At 42.1% G+C, this 21,893-nt stretch overlaps 1 protein-coding gene across 5 annotated transcripts in view; it reads right to left on the bottom strand.

Moving 5' to 3' along the window:
- Window positions 1–21,893, bottom strand: part of pknox1.1 (pbx/knotted 1 homeobox 1.1) — a 228,454-nt gene that overhangs the window by 101,976 nt on the left and 104,585 nt on the right. For 3 of the 5 annotated variants that reach the window (XM_073044731.1, XM_073044728.1, XM_073044730.1), the window contains exons 4-6: window positions 17,232–17,403; window positions 11,455–11,625; window positions 10,576–10,711 (exon numbers count right to left, since the gene is read on the bottom strand). In XM_073044731.1, the coding sequence (XP_072900832.1) occupies window positions 10,576–10,711; window positions 11,455–11,625; window positions 17,232–17,403 (479 nt within the window). The other 2 variants (XM_073044729.1, XM_073044732.1) reach the window with 2 other exon arrangements.

The raw sequence follows: 21,893 nt of genomic DNA, 5'->3' as shown, positions 1-21,893 counted from the left end.
CAGAAATACTATATTAAAAAAGTGAGGTAGTGTCCAAAGCTTCAATGTCCATTTAGGAATCGGATGGCAGAGGGGAAGAAGCTGAGTTGTTCACTGAATCACTGAGTTGTTGCTGAAAGAAGGCCATAGTTGGGAGCTTAACAACAGAGGATATACATGTTCCTAATGTAAAGGGGGTTTCTTCTTTTTCTTTGTTACTGTGTATGTAAACAAAATGGCTTCTTTGTTTTGTTAAAAGTAGGAATGCTTCTTTGTTATGATAAGTGCTGGAAGTTTGTTTGGGTTAAAATTACTGATATCGTGAATTGTATTTGTTTGTTAACCAATTGGGATTAATGTTATTCTTTCTTGTGGGTCTGTAAACTGATTGTTGGCAGGCATTTTGGGGAGTCGGCACAAGGGGGTGAGAGAGAGAGGACGCGATGCTGGAAGCTGGGCGATGGACCCCCGCTCGGGGTCCGAGGCCCAAGGGTTTCGGTGAGGAGAGGAGACGAAGACAGATTCGTGTGGAGCGTCTGGTCGACCACCGTGGTTGGTCGTAGGCGGCGGGTCGAGGAGTTCGGAGGGGATCGAATGGTGGCCAGAAGACTTCAGTAATTGAGCTCCAACGGTTGTGCACGAAGTGGTCTGGACTTTGATAAGTTTGGCGCCTTTTCTTTATTTTTTTCCCTTCATATACACTGTATCATTATTAATCACTTAGTTATAGTAACCTTTATAAATTGTACTCATTTAATCGCATATGGTGTACTGTCTGTTTTTGGGCGAGGCGGTGACATCTCACAGCATCCACACCAGCTGATTACCCAGTTTGGCGGGGCCGAAGGCTGCTCCCCCAGACGAGAACGAGCTGAGCGAGCCTGAGGCGACCCAGGGGGTTACACTAACATTGAAAGGACAGGTAGACATGCATAGGTGGTGGCGTGGCTCTGTTGGTAAGGGATGGAATTACATGTTTAGAAAGAGGTGACATAGGGTCAGAAAATGTTGAATCTTGCACGTGGACTCCTAAGTCCCTCTGCACCATTGATATTTGAATCTTCTCTCCATTTATATAATAGTCTGCCCTACTGTTACTTACCAAAATGTATTATCATATAGTTCCCAACACTATTCCATCTGCCAAGTTTTTTTGCCCATTCCTCCAAATTGTCTGACGAAGGGTCTCGGCCCGAAATGTCGACAGTGCTTCTCCCTATAGATGCTGCCTGGCCTGCTGTGTTCCACCAGCATTTTGTGTGTGTTATTGTTTCCAATTTGTCTGTCCTGTTCCAATTGCATTGTTTACTCAGCATTACATACCCCTCCACCATATCATCCACAAACCATCAATTCCATTTCCAAATCATTGACAATGTGAAAAGTAGCCGTCCCAATACTGACACCTGAGGAACACCACTAGTTACTGGCAGCCAAACAGAAAAGGCCCCTTTTATTCCCATTCGCTGTCTCCTGCCTGTCAGCCATTCCTCTATCCTTGCCAGTTTCTCTCCTGTAAGGCCAGAGGATTTTGTCTTCTGAAGCAAAATGTGTGCCACCTTATCAAATCCTAATAAATGACATCTGCCTCTCCTTTGTCCACTCTGCTTGTTATTTCCTTGAAGAATTCTAATAGATTTATAGAAACATGGAAACAAAGAAATCAACAGCACATTACAGGCCATTTGGCCCACAATGTTGGACCAACTATGTAACCTATTCTAGAGACTGCTTAGAATTTCCATACCACATAGTCCTCTATTCTTCTAAGCTCCAGGTACCTATCTATCTTAAAAGACCTTATTGTATCTGCCTCTACCAATGACACTGGCAGTGCATTCCACGCACCCACCACTCTCTGTGTGAAAAACTTTCCTCTGACATCCTCCTTGTTATCTACTGCCCAGCACCTTAAAACCATGCCCCCTCATGTTAGCCATTTCAGTCCTGAGGAAATGCCCTTGGCTATCTATATGATCAATGCCTTTCATCATCTTATACACCTCTATCAGGTCACTACTCCGTTGCTACTCTCTTGGCCACTACTGAAGCAAGACTCACTGGTCTATAATTTCCTGGGTTATCTTTACTTGCTATCTTGAATAAGGGAAGAAAGTTTGCAACCTTCCAATCCTCTGGTACTTCTCCCATCCTTATTGATGAAGCAAAGAGCATTGCCAGATGCTCAGCAATCTCCTCCTTCACTTCCTACAGTAGACTGGGGTATATCTCGTCTGATATTGGCTACTTATCTAACTTAATACCTTTCAACAGCTCCAGCACATCCTCTTTCTTAATGTTGAAGCACTCAGGCATTTCAGTCCACTGTAAGTGTGGAAGCCATAGAAAGGGTGTAGAGGAGACTTACAAGGATGTTGCCTGGATTTGGGAGCATGCCTTATGAGAATAGGTTGAGTGAATTTGGCCTTTTCTCCTTGGAGCAACGGAGGATGAGAGGTAACCTGATAGAGTTGTATAAGATGATGAGAGGCATTGATCATGTGGATAGTCAGAGGCTTTTTCCCAGGGCTGAAATGGTTGCCACAAGAGGGCACAGGTTTAAGGTGCTAGGGAGTAGGAACTGAGGAGATGTCAGGGGTAAGTTTTTTTACGCAGAGAGTGGTGAGTGCGTGGAATGGGCTGCCGGCAACGGTGGTGGAGGCAGATATGATAGGGTCTTTTAAGAGACTTTTGGATAGATACATGGAGCTTAGAAAAATAGAGGGTTATGTGTAAGCCTAGTGATTTCTAAGGTAGGGACATGTTTGGCACAACTTTGTGGGCCAAAGGGCCTGTATTGTGCTGTAGGTTTTCTATGTTTCTATAAATCAACCCCTCAATTGCCATAGTCCCTTTTGCTGGTGAATACGAAGCAAAGTATTCATTATTCATTCAGTACCTCCACTAGCTCCTCCAACTCCATGCACACTCGATGCTCCACTATCGCCCTGATTGGTCCTATTCTTACATGGCTCATCCTCTTGCCCTTCACATACTTAAAAAAGAAACATAGAAAACCTACAGTACAATACAGGCCCTTCGGTCCACAAAGCTGTGCTGACCATGTCCTTACATGAGAAATTACCTAGACTTACCCATAGCCCTCTATTTTTCTAAGCTCCATGTACCTCTCCAGGAGTCTCTTAAAAGACTCTTATCGTATCCACCTCTACCACCATTGCTGGCAGCCCATTCCATGCACTCACCACTTTCTGCGTAAAAAACTTACCCCTGACATTTCTCTGTACCTACTTCCAAGCGCCTTAAAACTATGCCCTCTCATGTTAGCCATTTCAGCCCTGGGTAAAAACCTCTGATTATCCACACAGTCATTGCTTCTCATTATCTTGTACTGTACACCTCTATCAGGTCAACTCTCATCCTCCGTCACTCCAAAGAGAAAAGGCCGAGTTCACACAACCTATTCTCAAAAGACTGCTCCCCAATCCAGGCAACATCCTCCTCTGCACTCTTTCTATGGTTTCCACATCCTTCCTGTAGTGAGGCGACCAGAACTGAGAACAGTACTCCAAGTGGGGTCTGACCAGGCTCCTATATAATTGCAACATTACCTCTCCGCTCTTAAACTGAATCCCACGGTTGATGAAGGCCAATGCACCGTATGCTTTTTTAACCACAGAGTCAACCTGTGTAGAAGCTTTGAGTGTCCTATGGACTCTGACCCCAAGATCCCTCCAATCCTCCAGACTGCCAAGAGTCTTACCATTATTGCTATATTCAGCCATCACATTTGAACTTCCAAAATGAACAACCTCACACTTATCTGGATTGAACTCCATCTGCCACTTCTCAGCCCAGTTTTACATCCTATCAATGTCCCACTATAACCTCTGACAGCCGTCCACGGTATCCACAACACCTCCAGCCTTTGTGTCATCAGCAAATTTATTAACCCATCCCTCCACTTCCTCATCCGGGTCATTTATAAAAATCATGAAGAGTAGGGGTCCCAGAACAGATCCCTGAGGTACACCACTGGTCACCGACCTCCATGCAGAATATGACCCACTCTTTGCCTTCTGTGAGCAAGCCAATTCTGGATCCACAAAGCAATATCCCCTTGGATCATATGCCTCCTTACTTTCTGAATAAGCCTCGCATGGGGTACCTTATCAAATGCCTTGCTGAAATCCATATACACTACATCTATGGCTCCACCTTCATCAACGTGTTTAGTCACATCCTCAAAAAATTCAATCTGGCTCATAAAGTATGACCTGCCTTTCACAAAGTCATTCTGACTATTCCTAATCATATTATGCCTCTCCAAATGTTCATAAATCCTGCTTCTCAGGATCTTCTCCATCAACTTACCAACCACTGAGGTAAGACTCACTGGTCTATAATTTCCTGGGGTATCTCTACTCCTTTTCTTGAATAAGGGAACAAAATCCGCAACCCTCGTAACCTCTCCCGTTCTCATTGATGATCCAAAGATCATCGCCAGAGGCTCAGCAATCTCCTCTCTCACTTCCCACAGTAGCCTGGGGTACATCCCATCTGATTCTGGTGACTTATCCAACTTGATGCTTTCCAAAAGCTCCAGTACATCCTCTTCCTTAATATCTACATGCTCAACCTTTTCTGTCTGCTGCAAATCATCCCTATAACCACCAAGATCCTTTTCCGTAGTGAATACTGAAACAAAGTATTCATTAAGTACCTCTGCTATCTCCTCCTGTTCCATACACACTTTCCCATTGTCACACTTGATTGGTCCCATTCTCTTATGTCTTATCCTATTGCTCTTCACATACTTTAGAATGCCTTCGGGTTTTCCTTAATCCTGTCCGCCAAGGCCTTCTCATGGCCCCTTCTGGCTCTCCTAATTTCATTCTTAAGCTCCTTCCTGCTAGCCTTATAATCTTCTTTTCTCACTGTTACCATCAGGTAGGATACACAGAAGCCTGAAGGCACACACTCAGCGATTCTGATTCTGATCTCTATCATTATCTAGTTTTTTGAACCTTTTGTAAGCTCTTCTTTTCTTCTTGACTGGATTTACAACAGCCTTTGTACACCATGGTTCCTGTACCCTACCATAACTTCCCTGTCTCATTGGAATGTACCTATGCAGAACCCCACGCATACATCCCCTGAACATTTGCCACATTTCTTCCGTACGATTTCCTGAGAACATCCGTTTCCAATTTTTGCTTCCATGTTCCTGCCTGATAGCCTCATATTCCCCCTTACTCGAATTAAATGTTTCTCTAATTTGTCTGTTTTTATCCCTCTCCAATGCTATGGTAAAGGACATAGAATTGTGATCACTATCTCCAAAATGCTCTCCCACTGAGAGACCTGACACCTGATCAGGTTCATTTCCCAATACCAGATCAAGTACAGCTTCTCCTCTTGTATGCTTATCTACATATTGTGTCAAGAAACCTTCCTGAACACACCTAACACATTCCACCCCATCTAAACCCCTCTCTCTAAGGAGATGCCAATCAATATTTGGGAAATTAAAATCTCCCACAACAACCCTATTATCATTGCTCCTTTCCAGAATCTGTCTCCCTATCTGCTCCTTGATGTCACTGTTACTATTGGGTGGTCTATAAAAAACACCCAATGGAGTTATTGACCCTTCCTATTCCTAACTTCCACCCACAGAGACTCCACTCCATAGACAACCCCTCCATGACTTCCTCCTTTACTGCAGCCATGACACTATCTCTGATCAACAGTGCCACACCTCCACCTCTTTTGCCTCCCTTCTTGTCTTTTCTGAAGCATCTAAAGCCTGGCACTTGAAGTAGCCATTCCTGCCCCTGCACCATTCATTCAAGTCCCTGTAATGGTCACAACATCATAGCTCCAAGTGCTGATCCACACTCTAAGCTCATCCACTTTTTTCATAATACACCTCGCAATAAAATAGACACATCTCAAACCATTGGTCTAAGTGCATCCCTTCTCTATCACCTGCCTATCCTCCCTTTTGCACGGTCTCCAAGCTTTGTCTATTTTTGAGCCAACCTCCCTTTCCTCCATCACTTCAGTTCGGTTCCCCAGCAATTCTAGTTTAAACTCTCCCCAACAGCCTTTGCAAACCTCCCTGCCAGGATACTGGTCCTCCTCAGATTCAAGTGCAACCCGTCCTTTTTGTACAGGTCACACCTGCCCCAGAAGAGGTCTCAATGATCTAGAAATCTGAATCCCTGCCCCTGCTCCAATTCCTCAGCCACGCATTTATCCTGCACCTCATTCTATTCGTATACTCATTGTCATGTGACACAAGCAGTAATCCCGAGATTACTACCTTTGAGATCCTGCTTCTCAACTTCCTTCCTAACTCCTTGTAGTCTGTTTTCAGGAACTCCTCCCTTTTCCTACCAATGTCGTTGGTACCAATATGTACCAAGACCTCTCGCTGACCCCCTAACTTGCAGAATGCCTTTGGGTTTTCTTTAATTCTGCTCACCAAGGCCTTCTCATGGCCCTATGTAGCTCTCCTAATTTCATTCTTCAGCTCCTTCCTGGCACGCTTGTAATTTTTTAGAGCTCTAACAGTACCTAGTTTCTTGAACTTTTTGTAAGCTTTTCTTTTTTCTTAACTAGATATTCTACATCTTTTGTACACCATGGTTCTTTTACCCTACCATCCTTTCACTGCCTCAATGGAACATACCTATGCAGAATGCCATGCAAATGCTCCATGAACATTTGCCGCATTTCCGCCAAGTTCCTGCCAGAAAGCATTATATTTCCCCCACCCCAATTAAATTCTTTCCCAAATTGTCTGCTCTTATCCTTCTCCAGTGCTATGGTAAAGGAGGTAGAGTTGTGATCACTACCCCCTAAATGCTCTCCCCCTGAGAGATCTGTCACCTGACCAGGTTCATTTCCCAATACCAGATCAAGTACAGCCTCTCCTCTGGTTGGCTTATCTACATATTGCATCAGGAAACTTTCTTTAATATAGCTAGCAAACTCCACACCGTCTAAACCCCTTGCTCTAAGGCATATATGTCAAACTCAAGGCCCGCGGGCCAAATCCAGCCCGCGGTGGAATTATCTTTGGCCCGCGAGATAATATCTAATTACTATTAAAGCCAGCCCCAGTAATCGAAGCGCCTATGGCGTATGATATGGCTAATGCTGAGTTTATTCAGGTACCAGGTTTTCAGGGTTTTTAGTGTTTATTCGGCAGTCTTGCTTGGCAGTCTTCTTCATAAGAAACGGAATTTGTAAAGTGAAACACTTTGTAGTTATAGCAGAGACTGAGACACATGAGAGCAGGCTGAAAAAACGGAGGCAACGAAAGCTGCGTTCGCACGCGTCCGACTGATCCGGCCCGCATGAAGCTGCATTTTGCTCAATCCGGCCCGTGACCTAAAATGAGTTTGACACCCCTGCTCTAAGGAGATGCCAGTCAATATTAGGGAAGTTAAAATCACCCATTACTACAACCCTACTATTATTGCACTGTTCCAGAATCTGCCTCCCTATCTGCCCTTCAATGTCTCTGTTACTATTGGGGCGTCTGTAAAAAAAAACCCAATAGAGTCATTGCCCCCTTCCGATTTCTGACTTCCATCCACAATGACTCAGTAGACAATCTGTCCATGACTTCTTTCTTTTCTGCAGCTATGACACTATCCCTGATTAGCAATGCCACTCCCCACCTCTTTTGCCTCGCTCCCTGTCCTTTTTGAAATATCTAAAGCCTGGCACACTCAGCAGCCATTCCTGCCCCTGAGACATCTAAGTCTTTGTAATGGCCACAACATCATAATTCCACGTATTGATCCACACTCTAAATTCATTCACCTTCCTTCTGGCAGTCATTGCATTAAAATAGACATATATCAAACCATCTGGCTGAGTGCATCTTTGCTCTATCATCTGCTTATCCTTCCTCACAAACTCCCTGCAAATTGTGACTACTGGTGTGCCAACCACTCCATCCTCTGCCTCTTCAATTCAGTTCTCATCTCCCTGCATGATTTCTGCCCTTTACATAACCCATGACGACTTTGACTTACTTTATCATTAGCACCCTGAAACCTCATCCTTAAAACATAGATTCCAACACTTTCCTAATCACTGAGGTTAGGCTAACCGGCTTATAATTTCCTTTCTTTAGCCTTCCTCCCTTCTAAAAGAATGGAGTGACATTTGCAATCTTCCTGTCCTCCAGGACCATGCCAGAATCAGGTGATTCTTGAAAGATCATGACCAATACATCCATTAACTCTTCAGCAACCTCTCTTAGGACCTTGGGATGTAGTCTATCTGGTCCAGGTGACTTATCCACCTTAAGACCTTTTGAGTTTGCCTAGCACTTTTTCCTTTGTAATAACAATGGCACTAACTCCTGCACCCTGAAACTCACGGACCTCTGGCACACTGTTGGTGTCTTCCACAGTGAAGACGAATGCATAGTACCCATCAGGTTCATCTGCCATTTCTCTGCCCCCCATTACTACATCACCAGCATCATTTTGCACTAGTCCAATATCAACTCTCACTTCCCTTTTACTCTTTATATAACTGAGAAAACTTTTGGTATACTTCTTTATATTACTGGCTAGTTCGTCCTCGTACTTCATCTTTTTAGTTGCCTTTTGTTGGATTTTAAAAGCTTCCCAATCATCCAACTTCCCACTCACTTTTATGCTTATATGCTCTTTCCTTGGCTTTTATGCAGTCCTTAATTTCCTTTGTCAGCCACAGTTGCCTACCCCTGCCAATTGAGAACTTCTTCCTCTGTAGGACATATCTATCCTGCACCTTCCCAGCAACTTCAGCCATCTCTGCTCTGCCATCATCCCTGCCAGTATCCTCCTCCAATCCACCTGGGCAAGCTCCTCTCTCATGCCTCTGTAATTCCCTTTATTCCACTGCGATACTAATACATGTGAGTTATGCTTCTCCCTCTCAAATTGCAGTATGGATTAAATCATATTACAGTCATTGCCTCCAAAGGGCTCCTTTACATTAAGCTCCCTAATAAGATCTGGGTATTGCACAACACCCAATCTAAGATAGCCTTTCCCTGAGTAGGCTCAAACAGAAGCTGCTCTAAAAACCATCTTGAAGGCATTCAACAAATTACCTCTCTTGCAATCTGACGCCAACCTGGTTTTCCCAATCCGCTTGCTTATTGAAGTCCCCCATTGCAATTGTGTCATTACCCTTATTACATGTCTTTTCCAGCCCCCTTTGCAATCTCAACCCCCCATCTTGGCTAATATTTCGTGGCCTATATACGATTCCCATAATTTTTTTAAAAGTGAAGTTTAAAAGAAGTTTGGATGGTTGCAGGGATAGTTAGAGGGAAGCAGTGGAGGCTACCTCAGTAAATATATTTAAAGACAAGGTTGGATAGATTTTTGCATAGAAGGGTAATTAAAGGTTATGGGGAAAAGGGAAGTAGGTGGAGATGAGTCCATGGCCAGATCAGCCAGGTTCGCTGGGCCAGATGGCCTACTCCTGCTCTGATTTCATATGTTCTTTGTAGGGATATGAAGGGCTATAGTCCTGGTGTAGGTCTTTGTGAATAGGCAGTTTTCATTGTTTTCTGTATGAATTAGATGGGCTGAAGGGCATGCTTTTGTGATGTACTTCTCTATGACTCAATACTAGAATCTAGATCCTAGAGGAACTCACCGAGTTAGGCAGAATTTGTGGAGGGAAATAGATAGCCAAAACTTTGGGCTGAAACCCTTCATCTGGATTGGTTAATTCTGTGGAAGGTTTATAATGTAGATAAAATGAAGCTGCAGTTGGCAGTGCAAAGGATGAAAAGTACAATAAAGTCGGGGGCAGCACAGTAGCACTGTAGTTAGCACAAAGCTTAACAGCATCAGTGACCCAGGCAATTCCCACCGCTGCCTGTAAGGAGTTCTTCCTATGACCGTGTGGGTTTCCTCTCACAATCTAAAGACATACCATTTAGTCAGCTATTTGGTCATTGTAAATTGTCCCATGATTAGGGATAAATCAGTGTTGCAGGGCAGCGCGGCTTATTAGCCGGAAATGCCTGTTCCGCACTGTATCTCAATGAATAAATAAATAAACAAACAAATAAAATAAAAGTTACTCAAAAGTATAGTGTAGGAAGGAGGGGTATCTGTGAAAAGCTGAAGCAAATGCAAGGAAGACAGTATTGGTCATACTGAATGGTGACCTATTCCTGCTCCTAGTTTCTTAGGTTCCTCTCAAACAACCAATACCACAGTCCCGAAGTTCACAAAAACAATGGAAGAACCACTACAAAGCTGGAAAGTGGCTTCAACAGAGCAGGAGATCAGATATAAAAGAGTTTGCCTCTAGTACTGTAACCTCTTCCTCGCCTTTTCACTCTTTGCCTGCAGCTTGGTGCCATGTGTCTCTCTCTTCCTCTATCTCAATCAATAGCCTTTCAAATCCAGATGAGAATGAATAACCTTTTCATCAGATTCTGCTGAGTTACCATGATTACTTCATAACCCTCAAGGTCAGATTATAAACAAGGGTTTGGTCTTCCCTTTCCTTGAAGAAATTTGGCTAATTCAAATGTCAGATAGGTAGATTGTGTGATTCTGCCTGCTGTTTACCCATCTACTTTTAACAACCACATACCTGATACAACTTGTGTGGGGTTGACTGTAGTCACTGTGACATTTCCCTGTTGGAGTGCTGTAGCTGGAACCACAATTCCCTGGGGACTGATTGTGCCAGGTAGAGTGCTGATAGTTGTATTCTGAACAGGAAGCTGCTGGGCAGAATATTTTTTTTATAAAAGATGCATAAAAAGATTAATCATACAGTTTTTTAATTATGTTGATAAACAACAGAATGTCATTTTATTACATTCATCATGCTTATTCATTTCAGAACTCTGTCCCTTTCTAACTTTGCCATTTATGAATATCACTGTAATACTGAAGTTACTGAGCATTCAATTTTGATCATTAGTTATTTGAATTTAACACAGTTATGGAAAAGCATAAAGATAAAATAAAATTATAGGTTCTACACTGGACTACACTAAAACAGTGAGATGCTTTGCCATTCAAGGTGCTTTTAGTGCAAAGTAATGTTGGGGCAAACTAAAGAGCAGGCCACACTGTGTCTGTACTAGGTAAAGAAACTGGTCAGGTGGGTGAGCATTTCGGAGAAAGTGACCACAACTCCCTAATCTTTACCATAGCCTTTGATAGAGATAGAAGCAGATGGTATGTGCAAGTTTTTACTTGGATTAGGGCAAATTAAGGATGGCAGGAACTTGGAAAATAAACAACAGAAATGTGGAGGCTGTTTCGGGAGTTGAATGAGGTTCTGGATAGGTTTGTCCCATTGAAACTGGGGAAGAATGGTAGGGTAAAGATTGACCATTCAGTCAAGAGGAAGAAGGAAGCATACTTAAGGTATATGAAGCAAAATCAGACATGACTCTTGAGAGTTACAAGGTAGTCAGGAAGAAGCTTAAGGTGTAATAGCAGGGATATTACTTCTTACCTGAGTTTGAACAGAAGCATATGGTCCACCAGGGTCAGAACTCAGTAGGTTTTCACTGTTCATTTTCGTCTTCAAACATGCAATGTAACGGTTACAGAAATCTTTGCACAAGTCATTAACCTTCTCTAGCTCCAACAGATGAATACGCAGCACTTGGATTGCTTTCACCATCTTCAAAGCATGGAAAAGTAACATAAAATTAACAGAGAGACTAAGCTACTTGATTTGACTATGAAGTTAATTAACAACAATTGCAGTAATTTCTGGAAGCTTACTAGATGACAACGCCCTCAATGTCCACGAAAAAGCTGGTCAAGGACTTCAGGAAGGGGGTTATAGACAATAGACAATAGGTGCAGGAGTAGGCCCTTTGGCCCTTTGAGCCAGCACTGCCATTCACTGTGATCATGGCTGATCATCCACAATCAGTATCCCATTGGTTGGTGCAAATGCTCTGTCTACATCAATGATATTGAGGTTGAGAGGGCTGACAGCTTCATGTTCCTAGCTGTGCACACCACCAATATCCTATCCTGGTCCAACCAAGTTGACGTCACAGCCAAGAAAGCTCAGCAGCACCTCCCCACCATAGACCACGTATACAAGGAGCACTGCCACAAGAAAGTAGCTCCCATTATCAACGACCTGCCATCAAGACCATGCTCTCTTTTCACTGCTGCCATTGGGAAGGAGGTACCACATCATCAGGTTCAGGAACAGTTACTACTCTACAACCATCAGGCTCCTGAACCAGCTAAGTAACTCACCTCAACTCTGAACTGATTCTACAACCTACAGCATCACTTTCAAGGATTATACAATTCATGGTTTCAATATTTTTATTTGCACGATTTGTTTTCTTTTGCACATTGGCTGTTTGTCAGTCTGTATTTCTATAGTTTTTTTCATAAATTCTATTGTACTTCTTTATTTTCTTGCAAATGCCTGCAAGAAAATGAATCCTAAGGTAGTATATGATGATATATACACACTTCGATAATAAATTTTCTTTGGCTTTCTCAGGAGGCTAAAGAAATGCAGCTTGAGCACGTTGAATTTTATCAATTTTTACTGAACCATCATAGAAAGCATTTTATCTGGATGCAAAATGACTTGGTGTGGCAACTGCTTGGCACGTGACTGCAAGAAACTGTAGTTGCCAACACAGCTCAGCACATCACAGAAACCAGCCTCCTCTCTATGGACTCTGTCTATATTTCTCGCTGGCTCAGTAAAGTAGTCAGCATATTCAGACTCCCCACCCATCCCAGGCATTCTCTCTTCTCCCCTTGGACAGAAGATACAAAAGCCACATATCACCGGGCTCAAAGACAACTTCTATCACAGTTATCAGACTCTTGAATGGACCTCTTGTATAAGATAGATGTCAAGTTGGATTTCTTTTTCTTCTTTGAATATGTGCAGCTTCCCCACTTGAAAGAGATTGAATGCGTCTACCCGGAGGTTTTTTAACTGGATTCCATTCAATGACCAAACAACTTTTCCTTTTTACTCCTATTTTTCGCAAGCGTGGCAGTTTGATAGTTCCATTAGTTCCATCAGTCATTAGTAATTAGTCATTAGGTGAAAAAACTGGCTGTCTCTCCGGACTTTGTAGACGGATTCTCCGACCTGCACAGTCTCCGCTCCCTAATAGACTGTTATGTTTTCAAACCGGGCGAACCCTCATGAAGGTTCCAGAGCTCTTCTTAAACCTTGCGCCATTTCCCAGAAGCGATGATCCCCGTGACAAAGCTAGCACTAATCCAAACGCAGTGACAGCAGTGCTCTTTTCCATGAAACAGTCTCTCAAGTTATTTAAAGTTCAGCATCTTACCGCAGATTCCAACACTGCTCCCGGACTGCTGCTGTGATGCTGCAGGGTCCCCCCAATGTTCCGGACAGAAGCAGCACTCAGGCAGTGGGTTCCATCTGGTCTAACAGTGGATTCTTGCTATTACTTATAAATTTTTATTTTCTTTTGCCTCTAGGTCCCAATACTTTCTAGAAACTCTAGTTTGACTTGACTATAGACTTTTGACCTCACAATCTACCTTGTTATGATCTTGCACCTTATTGTTTATCTGCACGTTCTCTGTAGCCATTACACTTTATTTTACATTGCTATTATTTTACTTTGTTCTACCTCGAATACCTGATCAGGGTGAACAGAATGCAAGACAAGCTTTTTACTGTACTTTGGTACCTTGGTACTTGTGACAATAATAAACCAATACCAATACTTTATAATTGCATAGATTTACAGAATATGCTTCTGCACTAATTAATTTAAACAATAAGACCATGACATAGGAGCAGAATTAGACCATTCAGCCCATCAAGTCTGCTCTGTCATTCTATCATGACTGATCCCAGATCCCACTCAACCCCATACACCTGCCCTCTTGCCATACCCTTTGATACCCAGACCGATCAGTAAACTATCAACTTCTGCCTTAAATATACCCTCCGACTTGGCCTCCATCACAGTTTGTGGAAGAGCATTCTACAGATTCACTACTCTCTGGCTAAAAAAAAAAAAAATCCTCCTTACCTCTGTTCTAAAAGGTTGCCCCTCAGTTCTGGATACCCTCACCATAATAAACATCTTCTCCACATCCATCCTATCTAGTCCTTTCAACATTCGGTAGGTTTCAAAGAGATACTCCCGCATTCTTCAAAATTCCAGTGAGTACAGGACCAAAGCTGCCAAATGTTTCCCATATGGTAACGTCTTCAGTCCGAGAATCATCCTCATGAACCTGCTCCGGACTCTCTCCAATGACAACACAACCTTTCTGAGATATGGGGCCTAAAGCTGTTGACAATACTCCATGTGCAGCCTGACTAGCGTCTTATAAAGGCTCAGTATTACTATACCTCCTTGCTTTTATATTCTATTCCCCTTGAAATAAATACCAACATTGCAGTTGCCTTCTTTACCACAGACTCAACCTGTAAATTAATCTTCTGGGAGTCTTGCATGAGGAACCTGCACCTCTGATATTTGACCCTTCTCCCCATTTAGATAACAGTCTGCACTATTGTTCCTTTTACCAAAATGTATTAGCATATATTTCCCAACACTGTATTCCATCTGCCACATTGCCGCCATTTTTCCAATTTGTCTTAAGTCCTGCTGCAATTGCATTGCTTCCTTAGCACTACCTATACATCCACCTATCTTCATATCATCTGCAAAAACTTTGCTACAACACCGTCAACTCCATTATTCAAATCATTTACAAACAATGTGAAGAGTAGTGGTCTCAATACTGACCCCTGAGGAACACCACTAGTCACTGGCAGCCAACCAGAAAAGGCCCATTTTATCCTCACTCATTGCCTCCTGCCTGTCAGCCATTCTTCTATCTATGACAGTATTGTTCCTGTAACCTCATAGGATTTTATCTTGTTAGGGAGCCTCATGTGTGGCACCTTATCAAATGCCTTCTGAAAATGCAAGTAAATGACATCCACTGCCTCTCCTTTGTCCACCCTGCTTGTTACTTCCCTGAAGAACTCTAACAGATTTGTCAGGTAAGGTTTCCTTTGACAGAAACCATGCTGACTTTGACTTATTTTATCATTGGTCTCCAAGTACCTCGAAACCTGATCCTTAATAAAAAAAAAATCTCCAACACTTTCCCAACCATTGAGGTTAGGCTAACAGGCTTATAATTTCCTTTCTTTTGCCTTCCTCCCTTCTTAAAGAGTGGAGTGACACTTGCAATCTTCCAGTCCTCCAGGACCATGCCAGAATCAAGTGATTCTTGGAAGATCATGACCAATGCATCTGTTACCTCTTCAGCAACCTCCCTCTAAGGACTCTGGGATGCGGTCCATCTGATCCAGGTGATTTATCCATCTTTGGACCTTTGAGGTTGCCTTGCACTTTTTCTTTTGTAATAGCAATGGCACTCATTCCTATTCCCTGATGCCCATGGACCTCTGGCACACTGCTAGTGTCTTCCACAGTGAAGACAGATTGAAAGATGCAAAGTTCAGCTGCCATTTCTTTGTGTCCCGTTACTACCTCACCAGCATAATTTTCCAGTGGTCCAATATCACTTCCCTTTTACTTCTTATATAACTGAAAAAAACTTTTGGTATTTGTCTTTATATTATTGGCTAGTTTGCCCTCAGATTTCATCTTTTCCTTTCTTTTTGCTTTTTAAAATTTCTCAGGGGGTAAGATACAAAGTTGATTCACAAGAATTAATATAAAATCATGAAGCTGTGCCTTGTAGGATGGTTCAGAGGGTTATGGCTGAAAGAATACAAGGTGTTTTGGCAAACAAGACTCAAAATTGGCTTGGTGAAAGCAGCCAGAGGGAAGCAATTGAGACATGCATTCCTGACAAGCAATCTGTAACCCATTTAGAACTGCAGGGATTGGTGTTAGATACACCGTAGCAGTGGGCTGGGTACCAGAGCAGGAGGGCGATTTAGAAGATTGAGATTCGGTCAAGTAGGTCTAACAGTTGGCATGGTAGCTCTACAGCTAGGGTTATGCTTTACAGTGCCAGCTGCAAGATCGTCACTGTCTGTAAGGAGTTTGCATGTTCCTCCCTTTACTCCAGGTGCTCCAGTTTCCTCCCACATTCCAAAAATGTATGAATTAGGATTAAAAAGTTGTGGGTGTGCAACAGTTGTGGAATGCCCCCAGCACATCCTCTATCTGTGTTGGTCATTGATGCAAAACAATGTATGTTCTAATATTTCAATATACATAATAAAGCTAATAAATCAAGCTAACAAAATTAATCTTTTTAAACATACAGAATCAGAATAAGAATTAGGTGTCTGATGGCACTGCCACTAGAAATCAGAAGAATGAGGGGTGACCTCATTGAAACCTATCGAATGGTGGAAGTGGATGTGAAGAGAATGTTTCCTATGGTAGGAGAGTCCAAGACCAGAGGACACAGCCTCAGAATAGAGGGGCGTCCTTTTAGAACAAAATGAGTAGGAATTTCTTCAGCCAGAAAGTAGTGAACTGAAGCCAGAACTGAATACATTACTCCAAGTGGGGTCTGCCTAAGGTCTTACATAGCTCTAACATTACCTCACAGCTCTTGAACTCAATCCCATGGTATAACCAAAGTTGTATAACAACCTGGTATGGAGCCTCCAAGGCACAGGATCACAAGAGGCTACAGGGCATTGCTCAACCAAGTTCACGGACATAGTCCTCTTCACCCTTGAAAGCATGTTCAAAAGGCAGTTTCTCAAGAAAACAGTTAATCATTAATGACATACACCATCTGGGATTTGCCCTCTTTACATTACTACCATCAGAATGGAGGTACGGGAGCCTGAAGACACACTCTCAATGTTTTTAAGACCAGTTTCTTCCCCTCTATCAGATTTTTGAACAGCCCATGAGCTCATCTACGTACCTCATTATTCACCTTTTGCACTGTACTGCTGCCGCAAAACAACAATTGTCACAAGGTATGTCAGTGATAATAAACCAAAAAATACAGGTGTAACTTGGACCCATATTGCTGCACCTTAGATCTTTAGTCAGAACTCAGATTTCTGCAGTCTGATGGTTCTGATCTATATTTATGGAGATCCCCAATCAATGTTTGTAGATGAAGTACCTTAATAACTAGCAGAAACCTAACACCACCAACACCAGTTAGCCCTTCTTCCAGGCACAGCACCACCCAATTCTTTACAAGTCAATATGCTGGAAGACTTTCTGCAAAGTACAGTAAAGGTAATGACAGAAATTAATTATAAGCAGATGCTATTGCACCACATCTCACCAGATTATCAATCTCTGGGTCTTCACTGAAAAATGGCTTCCCTTCCTTTTCCTGTTTGCGAACAAAGTTTTCAATGTCCACATCAAAGCTTGCCGAAGTGATACATTCAGAGCCTTGGGTCGACTGCTCACATTTTTCAAAAAGAAGAGCCAAGAGTGGGAACAGAGGATGTCTGCAAAGAAATAGAATAAACATCAACTGTAACAGCTAACCTGATGAAGGGTCTCAGCCCAAAACATCAACTGTTTATCCCTTTCCATACATGCTTCCTGACCTGCTGAGTTCCTCCACCATTTTGTAGATCAAATGTGAGGTAATGCAGTTTAGGAGAATTTACAAGGCAAGGATATGCACCATGAATGGTACGGTCCTAAGGAGTATTGAGGGACCTTGATATACAATCCTTAGATCACCTACTCAGTTTCTATTTCCCTGCCAAATTAGTTCAAACACATTCCAATAGCACAAACAGAATGTTTGACTGATGTGCTGGAGTATATTAAAGTAATCTGTTAGGGATGTAGAATAGCAGTGGAAAACCAGAGATATGGTGCACTTGGATTTTCATAAGGCTTTTGACTGGATTATGGAGAAGGATAGGACTGGACCCAGCGTTGATATTTTTGATTGGAGAAAGGCTAACTTTAAAGAGATGTGAAAGGATTTAGAAGGAGTGGATTGGGACAATTTGTTTTATGGGAAGGATGTAATAGAGAAATTGAGGTAATTTAAAGGTGAAATTTTGAGGGTACAGAATCTTTATGTTCCTGTTAGGTTGAAAAGAAAGGTTAAAAGTTTGAGAGAGCCATGGTTTTCAAGGGATAGGAAAAAGAGAGATATCTACAATAAATATAGGCAGCATGGAGTAAATGAGGTACTCGAGAAATATAAAGAATGTAAGAAGAATCTTAAGAAAAAAATTAGGAAAGATAAAAGAAGATACGAGGTTGCTTTGGCAAGTAAGGTGAAAATAAATCCAAAAGGTTCCCACAGTTATATTAATAGCAAAAGGATAGTGAGGGATAAAATTGGTCCCTTAGAGGATCAGAGTGGACAGCTATGTGCAGAGCCAAAGGAGATGGGGGAGATTTTGAACAATTTCTTTTCTTCGGTATTCACTAAGGAGAAGGATATTGAATTGTGTAAGGTAAGGGAAACAAGTAGGGAAGTTATGGAAACTATGACGATTAAAGAGGAGGAAGTACTGGCGCTTTTAAGGAATATAAAAGTGGATAAATCTCCTGGTCCTGACAGGATATTCCCTAGGACCTTGAGGGAAGTTAGTGTGGAAATAGCAGGGGTTCCGACAGAAATATTTTAAATGTCATTAGAAACGGGAATGGTGCCAGAGGATTGGCGTATTGCTCATGTGGTTCCATTGTTTAAAAAGGGTTCTAAGAGTAAACCTAGCAATTATAGGCCTGTCAGTTTGATGTCAATGGTGGGTAAATTAATGGAAAGTATTCTTAGAGATAGTATATATAATTATCTGGATAGACAGGGTCTGATTAGGAACAGTCAACATGGATTTGTGCGTGGAAGGTCATGTTTGACAAATCTTATTGAATTTTTTGAAGGGGTTATGAGGAAAGTTGATGAGGGTAAAACAGTGGATGTTGTCTATACGGACTTCAGTAAGGCCTTTAACAAGGTTCCGCACGGAAGGTTAGTTAGGAAGGTTCAATCGTTAGGTACTAATGTTGAAGTAGTAAAATGGATTCAACAGTGGCTGGATGGGAGATGCCAGAGAGTAGTGATGGATAACTGTTTGTCAGGTTGGAGGTCGGTGACTAGTGGTGTGCCTCAGGGATCTGTACTGGGTCCAATGTTGTCTGTCATATATATTAATGATTTGGATGATGGGGTGGTAAATTGGATTAGTAAGTATACAGATGATCCTAAGGTAGGTGGCATTGTGGATAATGAAGTAGGTTTTCAAAGCTTGCAGAGAGATTTAGGCCAGTTAGAAGAGTGGGCTGAAAGATGGCAGATAGAGTTTAATGCTGATAAGTGTGAGGTGCTACATTTTGGTAGGAATAATCCAAATAGGACATACATGGTAAAAGGTAGTGCATTGAAGAATGCAAAACAGAGTGATCTAGGAATAATGGTGCATAGTTCCCTGAAGGTAGAATCTCATGTGGATAGGGTGGTGAAGAAAGCTTTTGGTATGCTGGCCTTTGTAAATCAGAGCACTGAGTATAGGAGTTGGGATGAAATGTTAAAATTGTACAAGGCATTGGTAAAGCTGAATTTGGAGTATTGTGTACAGTTCCAGTCACCAAATTATAGGAAAGATGTCAACAAAATAGAGAGAGTACAGAGAAAATTTACTAGAATGTTAGCTGGGTTTCAGCATCTAAGTTACAGGGAAAGGTTGAACAAGTTAGGTCTTTATTCTTTGGAGCGTAGAAGGTTGAGGGGGGACTTGATAGAGATATTTAAAATTATGAGGGGGATAGATAGAGTTGACGTGGATAGGCTTTTTCCATTGAACATAGGGGAGATTCAAACAAGAAGACATGAGTTGAGAGTTAGGGGGCAGAAGTTTAAGGGTAACATGAGGGGGAATTTTTTTACTCAGAGAGTGGTAGCTGTGTGGACCAAGCTTCCAGTAGAAGTGGTAGAGGCAGGTTCGGTATTGTCATTTAAAGTAAAATTGGATAAGTATATGGACAGGAAAGGAATGGAGGGTTATGGGCTGAGTGTGGGTCAGTGGGACTAGGTGAGAGTAAGCATTCGGCACGGACTAGAAGGGCTGAGATGGCCTGTTTCCGTGCTGTAATTGTTATATGGTTATAATTATATATATAGATTCCTCACAGTAACTTGGTGTACAGGGTACAAGGGTAATATCCAGATATAACATCAGAACTAATTGTGTGATGGGGATTCAAGAGTGGGAATAAACAGGTCAAAGCTTGTTGGCAAGTTACCACAGGGTCCCAGGCATTTTCACAATTTATGATTAAGCTAAATGGATGAACTGTGATAGTTCCAAGTGTGCTGTTGATACAAACCTAGAGGGACTGTCAGCTGGGAAGAGGATGTAAAGAGGGTTCAAATGTATATAGACAAACCAATTGAGAAGGCAAAACATGGCAGCTATGGGAGAATGCAAAATCGTCCACTTGAATACGCAAGGCAGAACATAACATAGTGCAGCAGAGGATTGGGTCCTAGAGCTCATCACATTTGAACTGACCATGGTGTGAATATAAACTAATTGTATCTTTATGCACATAGTCTTTATCCCTGGATTACCTACTTGTTTATGTGTCTTTTTAACTGCTACTATCATATCTATAGTGCTTTGTAAAAGCGTTCACGTAAAAGAATAGTATTTTGATCAATTTAACTGAGAATTTTTATTTGTGAATCACATGCTTTTTCATAGTGGAGCCCAAAAAATAGGGAAAATTGAAAAGCATGAAAAACTAAGAATCCAAAAACTGAAAAGTCAGCAGTTCAAAAATACTCATCCCTCTTTGCTCAATGCTTAATTGAACCACCTCTTGCAGCTACTACAGAAAGCAGTCTTTTTGGATAAGTCTCTATTAGCTTTACACAGAGTGATGGAGCAAGATTTGCCCATTCTTCCTTGTAAAATTGCTCAAGCTGTGCCAGGTTAGTTGGAGAGTGGCAGTAGACAGCATTCTTGAGGTCTTGCCAGAGGTGCTTGATTGGGTTAAGATCAGGACTCTGAATGGGCTACTCAAAGACATCAATTTTTTTCATTTGAAGTCACTCCATGGTTGCTCTAGCAGTGTGCTTTGGGTTGTTCTCCAACTGAAAGACGAACTTGAAATGAATTGAATTGACTTTATTTCTTAGATCCTTCACATACTTTATGTAACGTCTCCGTCAAAATGTACAATGTGCATTTTACAGTAATTTGTAATAAATAGTATGTACAACAGGACAGTCAATAAAGCATAGAAATACAATCGTATCAGCGTGAATTAATCAGTCAGATGGCCTGGTGGAAGAAGCTGTCCCGGAGACTGTTAGTCCTGGCTTTTATGCTGCCATACTGTTTCCCGGACGGTAGCAGCTGGAACAGTTTGTGGTTGGGGTGAGTTGGGTTCCCAATGATCCTTTGGGCTCTTTTTACACACCCGTCTCTGTAAATGTCCCGAATAGTGGGAAGTTCACATCTACAGATGCACTCGGTTGTCTACACCACTCTCTGCAGAGTCCTGTGATTGCGGGAAGTACAGTTCCCATACCAGGCAGTGAAGCAGCCAGTCAGGATGCTCTCAGTTGTGCCCCTGTAGAAACTTTCTCACCTGTTTAAGCTTTCTCAGAGAGGCTACAAGGTTTTTATTCAGGATCTCTCTGTATTTAGCAGAATTCATCTTCCTATCAAACCTGACCAGATATCTAGTCTTGCTCCTGAAAAGCATCCCCATAGCATGATGCTATCTCCACCATAATTTACAGTCAGGATGGTGTTACCTGGCTGATGTGCAGTATTACATTTATAATACATGTACCACTTAGTTTGAGGCTAAAAAGTTCCACTTTAGTTTCATCCAACCACAAAACTCATAAGGCATGCTCCCCAATTCAAGCAACATCCTTGTAAATCTCCTTTGCACCCTTTCTATGGCTTTCACATCCTTCCTGTAGTGAGGAGACCAGAACTGAGCACAGTACTCC

The sequence above is a fragment of the Hemitrygon akajei genome, chromosome 5, assembly GCF_048418815.1.
Source record: "Hemitrygon akajei chromosome 5, sHemAka1.3, whole genome shotgun sequence".
NCBI lineage: Eukaryota > Metazoa > Chordata > Chondrichthyes > Myliobatiformes > Dasyatidae > Hemitrygon > Hemitrygon akajei.
This window is presented reverse-complemented; position numbering and strand designations above follow the sequence as displayed.